The sequence below is a fragment of the Myodes glareolus genome, chromosome 14 (genome assembly GCF_982192425.1).
Source record: "Myodes glareolus chromosome 14, mMyoGla1.1, whole genome shotgun sequence".
Classification (NCBI taxonomy): domain Eukaryota; kingdom Metazoa; phylum Chordata; class Mammalia; order Rodentia; family Cricetidae; genus Myodes; species Myodes glareolus.
The window spans coordinates 65,183,816-65,199,219 of NC_142039.1; the positions used below are offsets into that span (position 1 = coordinate 65,183,816).

The window sequence follows — 15,404 nt, forward strand, 5'->3', positions numbered from 1 at the left end:
CTTTTATTCTTGTATAATCTGAAACAAATCCTTTCCTTTTAGAAATCAAACAGACCACGTTTACACACAGTTCACTATTTACAAAGCACCCAATTAAATCCTACTTAATTCTCCCGCTCTAAAAATCCCATCTAACTGGTATGTAAAATACCCATTACATTAAATGTGTGATGTTCACCAACCCTGGAGTTAACAGCTCACCTAGAAAATACGACTTTCCTGGAAGGAAAGGGTCCTAAATCAGTTCAATGGTGCTAAAGAAATCACACCAGAAGTCACAGTACAAGACAGATAAATCTACTTTTAATTTTCACATGTAAAAGTTACACATCACATGAAATTGGACAGGAGCTTAGTGGTAACTGACATCGCTATAGTGAAAATCATTTTTATAAAAAAATAATCTAGATGCGGTCATCAGAATTTTTGGTCTACGTAAGTTAATGTTTGAAGATCGACTTTTATCCCTGCTTGAAGGATTTTCCACTATGCTCTTATTTTTCCTCTTCTACTGATGCCTAGTAATATTCTTTGGAGAAAGGAGGGCAGAAAATGTCCGTTTCCAAGAGTTTGTCCTTTGGTAGCAAGCAGAGAACATTTTTCATTTCTATGACTTAAATGATCTGTACAGATACGAAACTTCATGACATTATGCTTTAGTGTAAAATGAAGACCGACAAGCATTTTCACTTTGATAAGAGCAGATTCTGTGGACTCCTTAAATAGCCAAGCATTTCTCCATCCTATATGCAAAATCACCCGGAATCTAATTTTTTATCTCAGTTCAAAAAGAAAAACTCACACACTTAATTCTTTATATATTACACTATAAAACCCTGTACTTAAAAATCGATAAGGTATGTTTTCAACATGTACACTTCAGATACAAAGGTTTCTGTCTAGGTTAAAGAAAACACATCTGATTGGACTCAGAACAAGTTTATTTTGTGATTAAACATCTCATGCAATCATGCAAGACCTGTACCTAGGGCTGTAACTGCCGAGCCTCAGATACTGGATACTGAGCAAAACAAAAACAAATCAACAGCCTGGTCAAACAAAACACTTTGAGATATTAAGAGCTCTGCAAGGGAGCTGGAAAAGAATTTTCTAAAAGAAATATTACCATAGATTAAAAAAACGCACACATAATATTTACAAAAAATATTTAATTAAAAATATCTTATAATTACAGTAGTCTATTAAAGCGCATATACTTTCTCACACTTTATAGAACATCTCTATATATACAGGGTATGAAATGTCACTCACTTATCTATACAATATGTAACATTCTTGCAGAGAAGTTCCCTGCCCTGTTATAATCATCTATTTTAAACAATAGATGTAAAATAACGTATCTACAATGCTCTGGTATATTAGTAAAGCTTCAAAAACAAAAACAAGTTCCCTCGTCACAATGTAGCCTCTAAAGTTGGATTCACTATTGGTCTTCTACTTAGCAGTCCTGTCACACTTAAACTTCCAAGTTTAACTGCACCTCCCAAAGGGTGACAAAAATAACCACAGAAATGTACAATTCACAGCGGTTATAAAAGAAACAAAAGAGAATACGTACGGAGAAAGCTTGTGAACGTGCAAAAAATTAAAAGTGAATGAAAGTTTTATTATTATTATTTTTCCTCTCTCTCTCTCTCTTGGAATGACGAGATGAGACGTTTCTAGATTTGCTGAAGACTTTTTTCTTTTTCCTCCGGTGGCTTTTTTCTCTTGATTTCTGCTCTGGCCCTCCCTTTCTAGGGCTCCTAACTCGCTGGTGCTCAGGCTGCCGCACACCTGTGGAAGAGGAATGAATAGAGGGGGTGTGTGAACCATCTCGCTGCAGACTAACTGGCGCCACCGACCAAACTCAAGACATGCATGATCAACAACCCAAAACAAACTGCCGGGTCAGACAACACCCGCAGCCCGCAGCACAGCCAAGCGCCAAGGAGGCAAATGTGGGCTGGGGACGGCGAAGGGAAGCATTCCGGGACACTTTGTCCGCATGCACCTCTTGTCTCAGGTCGCTCTACTGGGGATGAGGGGTGAGGAGGAGGGCTAGGAGAACTTGGGACACTGGGGCAGTTTCCACGCCCAGGAGGGTGCCCTCCCTTAGAGGTAGAGGGGACCAGCAGAGCGAGAGGAAAGCGGGCGCAGCTGCAGAGCGACCCCCACCCCCGTGATGGGAAACGAAGTGCGGACTGTGTCACTAACTGCGTGGCAGAGAAGGTGTGGGTGTGCACGGGGACTTACTCTACGAAATGCTGAGAGAGAAAGATCACCACGGTGCCTGGCACCAGCAGCCCCTGGGGAGGTGAGACCCCGGTGATCCACCACCCAATTCGGGACCTGAGCGCTCACCTGGCCAGCGCGGCTCAGCGGCACAGAATGCTGTCGCCCTGCTTGTTCACGGCGCCGGCCTGGAACAGCAACCCAACACCAAAGGAAAGGTTAGGGTGTGCAGACGCTGTCGCCACCGCCCGGGAGCCGTCCTGGGAAACTAGGCAGGAGCGCGGAGTCCCCACCCCAGTCAGAAGCTGGGGAAGTCCCCTGAAACTGCAAGGGACAGTCCTGGAGACGCGCAGCTCCGAGTCCCAACCAGCTCCTGCACGGGCACTTGCGATCACCCAGCCCAGCAGGCGGCTCCCGGCGGAGATCCGGGAAGCCGCTGCCATTCCCTGGGAGGAGGAGGACCACCCGTATCTTGCTGCCCCACCACCGCCCTCGTGATGCCCGGGGGACGCCCACGGAGGCTTCTCACCGGGTCCGTGTTGAGCGCAGTGAGCGGGGTCCGCGGCGGCGCAGCCGGACAAGCCCCGGCCGGGTGGAGCTGTGGCGCAGGCGGTGGCGGCTGTCTCAGCAGAGCAGGGTGCGTCTCCAGCGCCAGCTGCAGGTCCAGGATGTAGTCGATAACATGCTGCAGGATTTCCACTTTGCTGACTTTCTTGTTGGGCGGGATGGTGGGCACGAGCCTCCGCAGGCGGCTGTAGCAGTCGTTCATATCGCACTGCAGGCACAGCGCCGGCTCGTCGGCCGCAGCCTCGGCTGCCTTGCAGCGCGCTGCCGCGGCGGCGGCGGCGGCGGCCGCCGAGCCACCCAGGCTGTGGCCATGCTCGGCCAGGCAGCGTAGCGCCAGCTCCCCGCCGCCGCAGCCCGACGGCGCCTTTCGGCCCGAGGGGCGCACCGGGCTCACCGCCTTCATCGCGCGCGTCCTGCGCGAGGATACCCGCTGTTGGGACGAACGGTCGAGAGAGCTCCGGATCCCCGCCTGCGAAGCGCTTTGCTCCCCTAGCCTGCGCGTCCGAGACGCTTGCAGCAGCCGGCGACGCCGAGCCCCAGAAATCGACGGAAGGGTCGCTCAGGGTTTTGGCAAGGATATCTCAGTTTTCAGTGAGCGACACTCGGCCCAAAGCGAAAGACAAGAAAAATAAAAAGGCCCGGAAGAAAAATAAAGTAGCCCACCCTGGTCTCTGAGTCGCTCCCTTTCGAGCTCAGACTAAGGTGGATCGCCACCACCGTGCTCCCCTAGCCGGCTACTACCCTCTCAAGTGAAGACTCCCAACCGCGCCTCCCCGCTCAACGGCTTCGCTCGGCTCGCGGCGCAGCAGTATATGTAGAGCCGCGCGCGCCCTGGGGGCGGGGCCAGCGCGCGGGCTGGGTCGCCCCAAGAACCGGACGCGGGCGAGCTGGGCGCGCAGGCGGTGGCGCGGAGGGAGGTGGCGAGGGCGGGGCGCCGGGCAACCCAAGTGCAGGGATGGCGGGGGGGGGGGGGGGTCTGGAGTGACCAACCAATCAGGAGGCCAGTGCCACCTGGGGGAGGGGGGGGAAAATGAGGCTCGGGCCAATGGGAAGGGCACTTCATTCCGTCAATGCTGTGGGAGGGGACCTGAGAAAATGAGAACTGGGTGGGAGTCGGGCCAGGATGGAGAGTGCCCGAGGGAGAAGAGACAGAGAGAAGTTCCTGCGAAGAACTAGGGGAATGCGCGGGTTGGAATGCATTCTCCACGGGCCTAGGCTGCCGGGGCGTGGGGGGGGGGGGGGATATGGGGGGATGGGGTTGGGGGTGAGGGCACGACACTCTGTGTCTTGCTCGCAGGTTCCCTGTTATTCTTCTAATTGGGGAGCTGAGCCCCTAGGCTACCCGTCACTAAGATTCCATTGCCTTCAGGACTAGCTTTCAAGAAGCACGTTGGTTCATTTGTCTGTTACCCCCCATGGTGTTATCATTCATGTTTGCACAATTGCGGAGCTCATATGATTGAATGGAATGAGTAGCCTTTCCATATGTATGTATGCATATATATGCACGCTAAAGCTTAGCAAAAGAAAAAAAAATATAGGAAAAGAATGCCGGAAGCCAGATCAAATGCAGGGATTCTGATGAAAAACAAAAAAGCAAAACAAAATAATAATAAAAAAAAAACCAAGATTTTAGATCGTGGTGGGTTTTTCTTGGACCTATCTAGATGCAGAAGTGGGCTTAAGCAGTACAATTGCTTTGTGGGCGTAAAATTGGAGCAGGCAAAAATTTTAAAATGCATGGACACGAAGTGTTTTAACTTCCACCACCATGACATATAATATTAATCTGATTTATGTAAAATTTATACCTGTAACTTAATTTAAGCCATTAATGCATGGCTTCACTTATTTCTGCGCACCTTGCTTTGTATAAGGGGATAAGAATAGTTCAGGAGCTTCCCTGAATGGCTACAAAATCCATTTCCAGTCACTGAGCTCCTGCTTGGGTCCCACCCTGCTGCTACAAGGCCTGTTCCTTTAAGAAGTGTGTGTGTGTGTGTGTGTGTGTGTGTGTGTGTGTGTGTGTGTGTTAGCTTTTTAACAAAAAAGCAGTCCTTCAAGGGTTCAAAAGTAAGTGTTGCTTGTGTGTTGTTCCCTTCAAGAAAAAAAAATCAAGCTCTTCAGATAGCAAATAAGCATAAAAGCCACAGCTCACAGGAGATGGATTTCTAGTTTTCCCTGTTTAAGCCCTCCCACCTTTAGACACGCCTGGAGATGAATTAACCCGAGGATTTTCTTCCTTCCCATACACGACATGGACTGGTGCCTTCATTTTCACTTATAATTGAAAGAGATGTGGTCTTCATTTCTTCTGGCCACCCCTGGACGGGCTTTCTTCTCCTCAAGTCTGCTTCTCAGAATTCCCGTACCCATATTAGGCAGGTATTTTGTTTTGTCCTGCGTGCACATTTTGACTATTTGGCCACTGTTTTCCCAGAGTGCCCTGCTTTTGGGCCACTATTTTCCCAGAGTACCTTGCTTTTTCCTGACAAAATTGAGTGCACTAGTAAATATCAGTTACAAAAGTGGATACAACAATCTTCCTCTCCCCCAAATCCTTAGAGGCCACTGTCCCTAACTATTGGAAACAAATGACATTCTTGTTTGCTTTTGTGCACAGTCTTCATGCACAGTTACTGAGAAAATCAGTTACAAAATGCTAAGTAGCATTCTCTCCCAAAGTCATATACATTCTTAATATAAAAACACACAGAGGGAAATACTGTGATTTTAAATGGGAACTCAGGGAGAGTCCAGGTGGGCAAAAGCTAATATATTTATCACCACATTCGATACTAGAAATAGATATATACATACACACAGGTGTTCTATTATGGTTTTGGAAAAAATCTTACTATGTCCAGAGCACACACAATGTATCAAATGTTTATTTAGGCTAACCTTATCAACAGTAAGGCTAAAGTTATAAATATGTGGCAAATTTTCTGGAATTTGCTCTAGCCTCAGAGATCAACACCTTGCCTGTGCCAACAGTCAGTTTCAGGGCTGCTTGTATGGCAGGGCTTAGAGGTAGAAGTGCTGGGTTTACCACGATGGGGCAGAGCTGGAAGTACTGATCGTCACTCGGTGGTCAAGATCACCCAGGAAAAGTGTGATCCGCAAACCCTGTTCATGCAGAAGGCGGAGGCAGCTGTTGTATGCTTCGTTTTGAAGGTCAGAAGGCATGAAGACAATAAAAAATTAAAGCGCTACATAAAATAGTAAACAATGGGATTAAGGAATATGATCTTGCTCTTCTAGGCCTATGAAACCAGAGAACACTGGAGCTCATGCAATGTATTTTTTAATTCTTAGGTATAGACACTTAGATGACAGCAAAACTGACATAAAATTTTCAGTGTCCTCCACTTCCCAGAATTTGAATTAACCGTGTAAGTTCAAGGAAGAAACAGAGCTGACCCATGACTCTTCCTCTTACAGAAAAGTGCTATATTCACACTTGTAAAAATGAGATAGGCTAGCCCAAACCCATTGCTGTGGAAGTGCCAGAGATTCAGAATTTACCTCAGTGGAAATCCAGGAGGACGCAATGGCTTGGATATCAGGAAGCCGTGGTGATGACGGACATATACACACCCACCTCCAGATGGAGATCCGCAGGACGGGCTTGAGGGCTGTTCTGAGTGTTTACCAGACTCTTGCTGAACACTTAGATTTTCAGGGCCCCTGTGTTTACAAGAGCACCCAAGCATATTACACTATTTAGCCTGTAAGCCCTCTGAGGACTCTATCCTTCTAAGGCCTGCACAGGACCACACAGAAGCACCTGTGTTCCCATGCCCCACTTTCCCCTAGCTGTTAGGAACGGTCACGGGAGACATGTGTGTTCTTCCAGGGCGCTGGCAATCATTATGGACTCTCTGGCTGGAATGTCCCCTTGCTCCAGAAGAGCGAGCTGGGGAATTACAGTTCAAGTTCCAGGCTGTCCTTATCAGGCACCTGCACGCTCATCTGAGCCAGGGTTGCTGCTAAGCACCTAGGAAACACTGACAACTTCTTGGTGTAGTTGGCCTTAGAAAAGACAGGAAAGAAAAGGACTGTACATATTGAGTGTGAATGGGCAGATGCAGTCATCAAAAATGCTTTATTTACAGGACTTTTTTTTTAAGGCATTAGAAGTAGGTGAATTTTTCAAAAACATTTATCATATTAAAGCCAGAGAAAAGTGGGAAGGGAGAGACAAAAGGGAAGGCTGTTCTCAACTCAGGCTGCTCATCTCAATACTTTTATATTATTGAATATCTGCAGGAGTGTCGTATTTTATGCTTATGATACATACGCTCTAGTAAATGTATGCTGCGTTTTCTCTACAAAAATTGTTAAGTCCTGAGAACTCTGTCCGGCATCCCACAAGTGGGTCATCTAAGAGGTGGTTGGTCATTGTTTTCTGCATTATGTGTAGGTTTGTTATCTTTCTATTTCATATGTGGCACAAGGTAACAACTGAGGTCAACACTTTATGCATTTGGATTTAATTGTTCTAGCTAAAGGACCGTTCTTTGTCCTGGCATTGCCTTGACAACTCCAAGTCAGCTGAAGGCACATGGTGTTCTCCACCTAGCCTTGAAACTCTGTTCCATTGGCCTACATTTGCTTTTATACCACAACCACAATGTCTCGATCAGGGTAGCTTTATGATAAGCTTGGAAAGTGTTGGGTAACATGATCTTCTAATTAATTTTGGTTTGGGGCTGTCCTGGATGGGTACATCGTATTTCCATGTGACTTTTAGAACCCATTTTTGAAGTATCTTCCAGAAGAATTATATAAACCCTTTTTTTCCAGAAGAGTTATATAAAAAGAAGAGGTAGGTAGAACATTTGCCTCTCATGAATAACACACACACACACGCACAGACATAGATATAGACACACACACACACACACACACACACACACACCTGAAAAAGTACTCTCAAAATTCAGTACTAAGAACCTGCTAAATTTTGGGATTATGCAAAGAACCTGGAACTATCAGATACTGTCAGTGGCAATGTGAGTGACCATGAAGAAATGGTAGGAGAAGAATGGAGACATCCATCATTTCCCTCACTCTACACCACGTTGCTATGAGTCGGGCATCAGAGCAATAACTAAATGCTGGGAAGCTGCACTCCCAAGCAGGTGCAAGGCAGCTATTGTCTGACTGTAACAGCTCACATGGCTAACCCATTGCTTGCTGTAAATGCATTATGCTAAACCCACATCTTCTCCTAAGGTCTCTGACTGTTCTGCAATGACATGATTCAAGGCCCTGAAGAACCAACCTGATCATTTGAAAAGCCTTTTCCTTTGTGCAATTGCTAGATTCACATTCTGTCTCTGTGATCCACCCTCGCTGGAGCCTCTGCCATCTAACTTACCTCAAATTTGCAGCTGCTTTGGGGAAACACCCAGTGGGTGGGGAAAGATAAGAAGCTTCCCTGGGAGGAATCAGATGATAAGAGGGTTTGTCCAGCAAGCTTGATGACCTGAGATTGATCCCTGGAACCTACACAATGGAAGGAAACACACACACACACACACACACACACACACACACACACACACACAAATAAAATTTGAAAAAGAAGTTCCATCATTTTATAGTAAGGGTATCTTATCATGTTTTTCCTTCTACACATTTTCCTTGGCAGAAAGCATGATGAAATGCCTCTTTTATACCCTTCCATGGCAAAATTTTTCAACAGGTACTATATTTTTTTTCACTAAAATTTCATGGTATAATCTGTGTAAGCTCAGTGTCCCTGTGTAACAACAAGAAGAGTCACAGGGTGGACTGGAAGCCCCAGGAAAAGGCCAGTCAATAAACAATGGGGAGAATATGGTGGGATGCTTGTACACATGAGATACTCAATACCCCCTCATGCCTATGCCATCAATGACAGGAACTCATACTAGGGAAGTGGTTATGGAGACGCCAAAGAGATCAGCACCTGTGTTAGTTCTTCACTGTCCTTTGGCAGAGAAATTCGAGACCAGAATTATTATTTACAATTTAACTCATCCCAGCAGATCCTGGTGCGTGTCTGCTGCTTTCTTTCTTGACCCAGTTATTAATGCTTAGAAAGCCATCACCAAGAGCGAAAGGCTTTTAACTCTATTTTCCTCTCTTCAAAAGAGAATCTAGAATAATCTCATGCTGAAGAAACTTATACTTAAATGCATTTTAGACATTCAGAGAAAAACCAAGATAAACAGTGTTTCATAGTGTGTAACTGAGCAGGGAAGTTCCTCTGCCCACTCCTTCCTTGACACAGAGAAAACACTTTTCTGTTTTGTTGATATCTAGGTCAAGGTTGGTGGGCGCAGATTCAGTGTTTAAGAGAGTTGCATTTTTTTTTCCCCCGGAGAGGAACATTTTTGTAGACCCCCCCATCCCGCTCCAGTTGGTTATCACTGGGCGTTGGGGAGACTGCAGTACCAATGAGCTTCATCCTCGTGGTAGGAATTACTATGTACAGTCAATAAAAGGTATGAAACTCACTTGATTGTGAAATTATCAAAGTGTTTTTCTCCTACTAGCAAAGCACATGCGCAACAAATCCTTGAGGAAATTACAGGTGGAGAGCTGGAGAACAAGGGACTGGCTCGACTCCGATCATCACCAGCCTTGGTGGCTCTCTATTAAACAGTCCAGGCTCTGCAAACTGCTTCTTCAGAGCAGTGCCGTGCAACTGTTTTCCCTTCAATAGGAGCAGATTAAATGTGTTGCTTTGTGAGGTGATTTGAATGAAAAATGTCTCCTACAGGCTCAGGCATTTGAACACGTGGTGCCCAGTTGGTGGCGCTGTGTGGAGAGCTGCAGCCTTGCTGGAGAAAGCCCATCACTAGGAGCTGGCTTTGGGAGTCTATCTTCTCTCCCACTTCCCATTTCCTGCTGAACGGACCAATGCATAATTCTATTTACATTATTTTAAAAATAAAATGAGTGTTACTAGGAAAAACAGGACAATTACTGTGACAACATGGCACAAATGCAGTGTGTTTTCAGTAAGTCTTGCGAGCACTAAGAACAATTTGATATTAAAAAAATTTACTGAAATGTTTCTTTCGTCATATCAGTCATGAACCTGTTCTATTTTTTTTTTTAAATCAGTAACCTACAACCTGCAACACACAAGATGCTTTTGCTTCTTGGCAGAAGGTCAATACATGATACACGTGGCCAGTATTGTCCACGAATATTTCTCCCAAACTGTCATCTTTTCTCTGGGAACAGAGTTGGAAAAATGGTAACCTTTTCTTTATCCAGCTTCTCAGAAGCCGCACAGACTCACACGGAAACAAAGGACATCCCCAAGCTCCTGGGCAGGAATAACCTGCTTTATTTAATTGTGAAAACCAATGATATATGTGCTTAAACCTCCAGTTATCAATTCTGCCAAACCTAACTCTCCAGCCCTAATTCATGTGTACAGGTTTGTGTGCATGTGTGAACATGTGTGTGCACGAATATGTGGAGGCCGAGGAGGCTGTCTCCTGATGCTCTTCACCTTGTCTGTTGGAGGCAGGGTCTCTCACTGATCCTGGACCTCGCAGATTCAGCCAGACTGGTTGATCAGTGAGCTTCATCTCACTGTCTGTCTCCCTAAAGCTGGGATTACAGGTGTGATACCTGCCTGCTAATGCATGTGCTGGGGACCCAAACCAAGTCCTCACGCTTGTGCAGCCTGTCATCTACTGACCAAACCACTCCCCAGTCCCAGCCGCATTGACATTGTTTCTTAACTGATTTCCCAAACTGTTTCAACTGAATTAAATTTAGTTAATATGATACAAACTTGTCCTGTTCTTCTATTATAAGGCGGAGCTGAACTTAAAAAGAAAGCAAGTTCTTGCTTAGTTTCAAGATTTACTTCCCCTGGTGAATCTTGCTATTTTAAAAGATATTTAAACCGATTCAGTTATTGTGAGGTACTGTGTTCTGCACAGCAACACAGGCTTGGATAGGACAGAGTGAGACAAAGTCAAGCCACACAGAATAACCGCAAATGAATGTCGAAGGGTGATTTCATCAGTGAACGATGCTCCAAGCCGTGGGATCAGCACCTGCAGGCGCTCAGAGGGTAACCATCAAAGATCTCATTGGTTGGAGCTTCAGCACTGGTTTCCTTACAATCGATCAGTACTTTTCTTCCTCATCTCACGATGGTCTTTCCCATTGAGAGGCTTTTCCATTCACCCTTCTTCCAGTGCAGTCACCAACTGCTGCAAATACACCATAGGACCTAGTGAGACATAGCCGCTTCATCCAAGAGGCCGCCTGCCTCTCATTCACTCCCGGAAATGAGTATTTAAAAACAATGTCACTGGTTTTCTTTTACATAATAAAATAAAAAAAAGGAAATACAGACCAACATACAAAATAAAATAAAGCCCACCCACAAACCATATCTGTCAATAGCTTTTATTATTTTATTACATACGTTTTCAGTTTCCAGCCTATGCATAAATACTATGCAAGTGACTGTTATTTCTGGAGTAAAGGCTGTAGTGTACAGTACTTGTAAATCTACTTTTTCACTTCATATAATGTAGAAATGTTTCCTATTTGATTGTTACTTGCCGGTGTCTAATTTTTATGGTTGCATCATGCTCTCTTATATGGATAACCACAACGTACTTAACAAACATGGCATTGAAAATATTTCTATTGTTTCCACTCTTGCTGTGTGTTCTTATCAAGTCTGATGGGCGCATTCCCTCTCAATGTTGCATATTACATAATGGTTTGCATTTTTTTGATGTGCTACTGTGCAATTATTTTCGAGCCAAGCTGTTCTTCTGGGTTTGGGTGTGCCCCTGGAATTTATGTGTCGGAAACTTCGTCCTCTGTCGTGTGTTAATGATGGGAGGTGAGGCCTCCGGGAGGCGAATGAATCATGAGAGCCCAGCCTTTCTGAATGGAACAACCCATTCATGGACTGAGAGAGTCCTGAGACAATGACAGCGTGAATTAGCTATCCTGAGAAAGGGGTTGTACAAAAAGCCAGACTGGCCAGTTTTCATCAGTGTCTTACCGTATGAAACACGGCTTGAGACTTTATAGAGTCCCTTCCAGTGACAGCGTCCTGCCTGGCACAGGTCCTAGACCTTGGACTTGCAAGGTCCCAGAACTGTAGGAAACCAAAGTCTATTCTTGATACATGATCTCATCTCAGATATTTTTATTATACCAACAGAAAATAATCTCTCTCTCTCTCTCTCTCTCTCTCTCTCTCTCTCTCTCCCTCCCCCCACCACCCCGTGTGTGTGTGTGTGTGTGTGTGTGTGTGCGCATTCGCCGTGGTGCATGTGGTGCATAACCCGTCAGTCACTCCTCCCACTGTGTGGTTTCCAGGGATCAAACTCAGCTAATCAGCCTTGGCAACAGTTGTCTTTAAGCCCTCGGCCGCCCAGCTGGCCCAGATAACAGTCCCTAAACAGTTGGGCTTGCATGTGCTCAGTCCGCCATGAAGTCGTGGTACTATCTGAATTTGTAGACAATTCCGGATTTGAGGGTCAAAGAAAGAAGTAGTGCAAAGGTGACATCCAGCTAAAAGACCCTTCCCAAGAACCATCTCATTGGTGGGACAGCACCCGGCAGAGGAGGGGCGTGGCTCAGGGTCACAGTTCTAGCTGTCCTTGTTCCTCCAGATCCAGGATGCTATGGCTTTTCTTCTTTCTATTTTTGTTTGAAAACCCTTCTACCAAGGACTGCAATGCACTCTGAACAAGACTCACTTTTAGCCCAGGAAGGAAAATTCGGATTAGCGATTGTCAGGTAACTGTGCACTATACTGATAAATACCTGAGCTTTTCAAAGATAGCACAGAAGAGAAAACGTCAGGGGCAGGAGCAAGGATCCAGGACTGAGACTCCGGAGAGCACGTCCAAAGAGCCAAATTCATTTGTATCTGAACTAACGAGTTAGTGTAGCAGCAGCTGCTAGATGTGGTACATTTCCTAGGTGAACACAGGATTTGCTCTGCATTCTGATATGTATGCTTGGGAATTTGGACTTGAAATTATCTAGGTCACTTCCAAGACGCAGGGTTCTATGGCCTCACATCTTCTTATATCACCACACACACTGTTTTCTCTTCATCTGAAGACTTCAGTGGCTCTGAAATTTTAGTTGTAGTAAAACACTGCCCTAGTTTATACTTTTAAAGTTTTATTTATTTTTATTTTATATGTACAGATGTTTGGCCCACATATATATCTGTGCAGCACATGCATGCCCAGCGCCCATAGAAGCCAGCAGGTGTCTGAACCCCTGGGATTGGAGTTACAGACAGTTGTGAGTTTCATGTATGTGTTGAGAACCAAACCCAGCTCCTCTCCAAGAACAGCAAGTGCTCTTAACCACTGGGCCATCTCGCCAGCCCTTATGTGCACTTTTAAATACCTAAGGCTACTTAGGTCAGCAGTCGCGAGATGAATGAGCACACTGGTGATAAAGATGGTTGCCCAGGATCAGTGATACTAATATTTCGTGTTGCAAAATGTTCAGTGTTTATTTTAAAGCATCCAGCTTGATGCCTGTGCCTTGTGCATTGCTGTCCAGCACTGGTCTCATCCACACCATGCAAGATACTGGCTGCATCATTTTGTTTTCTTTAGAGAGTGTTAGTTTCTGTCATCAAACCCATGTAACTAAGACCTTGGATATTTAATACAGTGCTCACAAGTGAACAAATAGGGAAAAGAAGTCACATCTTCAGACCACTATGGCTGTTAATTTTTGCATGCATTTGACTCCAGATGATAAAGTTGGTTTTTTTCTAGAAATTGACAAGCAGCCAAAGTTTTTAAAAAAAAATTCAAATTATATATATGTACAAATATGAATATACTATTACAAGACCAGTATGTTATGTATCAGTAACAGCAGCACTCTCTCTGGGCTTTTGAATGATTTGAATAAATTTAAAGAGATGGCCAGTATGCTCTGTTAAATAAACGAACAAACAACCAACATAAAGGAAAGGAGTGAGAAGATAGAAGTCACCGATAAAGCAAAGTTCTGCCACTGCTGTGTCGCCCGGCATGGTTCCTTATTAGTTCCTCGGTTTTCCTCTGAGAAGGAAACATAAAGTCAGCCCGATGAGGCCCCATCTAACGGCAGTCTCAGAACACAGAGTATGGATCCAAAAGAGCAATTCTAATTTCCATAACTTGCATAAGAAAATTAGAACCACCACCCCAGGGCCCTGTTGTACTGATGAGTTCTGGACATCTGACAAATTTTTACTGACATCGACACTAAAAAGTCCAGGTTATACAGCCCTAAACAGGAATCTGCCACAACTTGCTTCATAGACAAGGGTGTTGTATGACCAGGGTCGGTCTTCTAATTAAGTCAGGAAAACAGGCAGGTCCCCAAAACCATGGTACATAGGACCATAGTATAGAGCCTGCTTTGTTCCCTCCTGCTTCTTTTCAGACACACAAAGTACTTAGTTCCTGAGGAGGTTTGACTTCTTAGAATTATCATTCATTTATTAACCCATCCCTTCTATTCCCCTGGAAACAAAAACTTCTATAATAGCAAATAATGGTGATGATGATGATGATGATGATAGCATTATTATTATAATGCTATGGTTTGTTTTGTGTTACAATACTATAATAGCATGGGTTTAATAATTTATAATGAAAAGAAGACACTGATTGGCTCTGGAAGTTCAATATGAAGGTGCCAACATCAGGTGAAGGTTTCGCTGCTGTATCCGTGCCATCTCCCATGGCAGAAAAACAAAGACAGAGCACCAAAGAGTGGATAAGATTCATCCTTCCGTAAAGAAACCACTTCCGAATCAACCAGCCAACTCCCTCAATGCTTAGTCTATTATAAGAGTGTCATCCCGACTCAAACAGCCCTTAAAGGTCCCACCTCTTGGGACTGCTGCATTTTCGAGGCTTGAGTATCCACCGCATTGACTTTGGGAGACTCAGTCAAACAATAGCAAATATATGTTTTATTCTGTCAACAGATCCACAGGGCCTGGTGAGACAGACGGCTCTGCAGGTAAAGAAACTCTCCACCAAACCTGGTAGCCTCAGTTTGACCCCCAGGATCCACATAGTGGAAGGAGGAAACCAACTTCCACAGCTGTCTTTTGACCTCCATACATGTCACACACATATATGTAGGCACATACATACACAAACACGAAACTTTTAAAAAATAGACCCTAGCAATTACACTGTGCGAACATGGGTTACTTTAACAAAGGGATGAATGAAGTTCGCTTACGTCATCTTAAAAATCATTGGTGCAGCGCTGGCCTTGGCAAAATGGCAGGAGTTGAGTTGAGAATGGGCTACATGATCCCCAGTGTTGTGCACAATCTCCTGAGTAGTCATTGCTTTAAATGCAAGCATCTGGGTACCGTCTCCAGTTGTGATGTTACATGTGACTAAGATACAGTGAATTAAGGATAACATTTTAAAAATCAACAGCTAAGTTTAGCAGTAAATATTTTTAAATATTATACATAGTTTTTGCTGTTTTGTTTGTTTTTGTTTGTTTGTTTTTTTGAGCCAAGGTTTCTCTGTAGTTTTGGAGCTTGTCCTGGAACTTGCTCTATA

General features: G+C 44.8%; 1 protein-coding gene and 1 long non-coding RNA gene across 2 annotated transcripts in view; one reads left to right on the forward strand and one right to left on the reverse strand.

The window, feature by feature from the left end:
- Window positions 1-15,404, forward strand: part of LOC148119901 (uncharacterized) — a 95,722-nt gene that overhangs the window by 44,601 nt on the left and 35,717 nt on the right. The gene's annotated exons all lie outside the window — the stretch shown is intronic.
- Id4 (inhibitor of DNA binding 4) lies at window positions 282-3,611 on the reverse strand. The gene is made up of 3 exons (XM_048433012.3): window positions 2,765-3,611; window positions 2,365-2,423; window positions 282-1,797 (listed from the first exon to the last, which is right to left on the reverse strand). The coding sequence occupies exons 1-2, from the start codon at window positions 3,203-3,205 to the stop codon at window positions 2,379-2,381; spliced, it is 486 nt and encodes a 161-aa protein (XP_048288969.2). The 5' UTR covers window positions 3,206-3,611; the 3' UTR covers window positions 282-1,797; window positions 2,365-2,378.

What these genes read in the sequence shown, in the direction of transcription:
- Id4 (XM_048433012.3), bottom strand. Translation starts at nt 3,205, where the DNA reads ATGAAGGCGGTGAGCCCGGTGCGCCCCTCGGGCCGAAAGGCGCCGTCG. An exon ending in CTGCGCTCAACACGGACCCG is followed by an intron (nt 2,424 to 2,764) that starts GTGAGAAGCCTC and finishes TTGCTGTTCCAG; the next exon opens with GCCGGCGCCGTGAACAAGCA.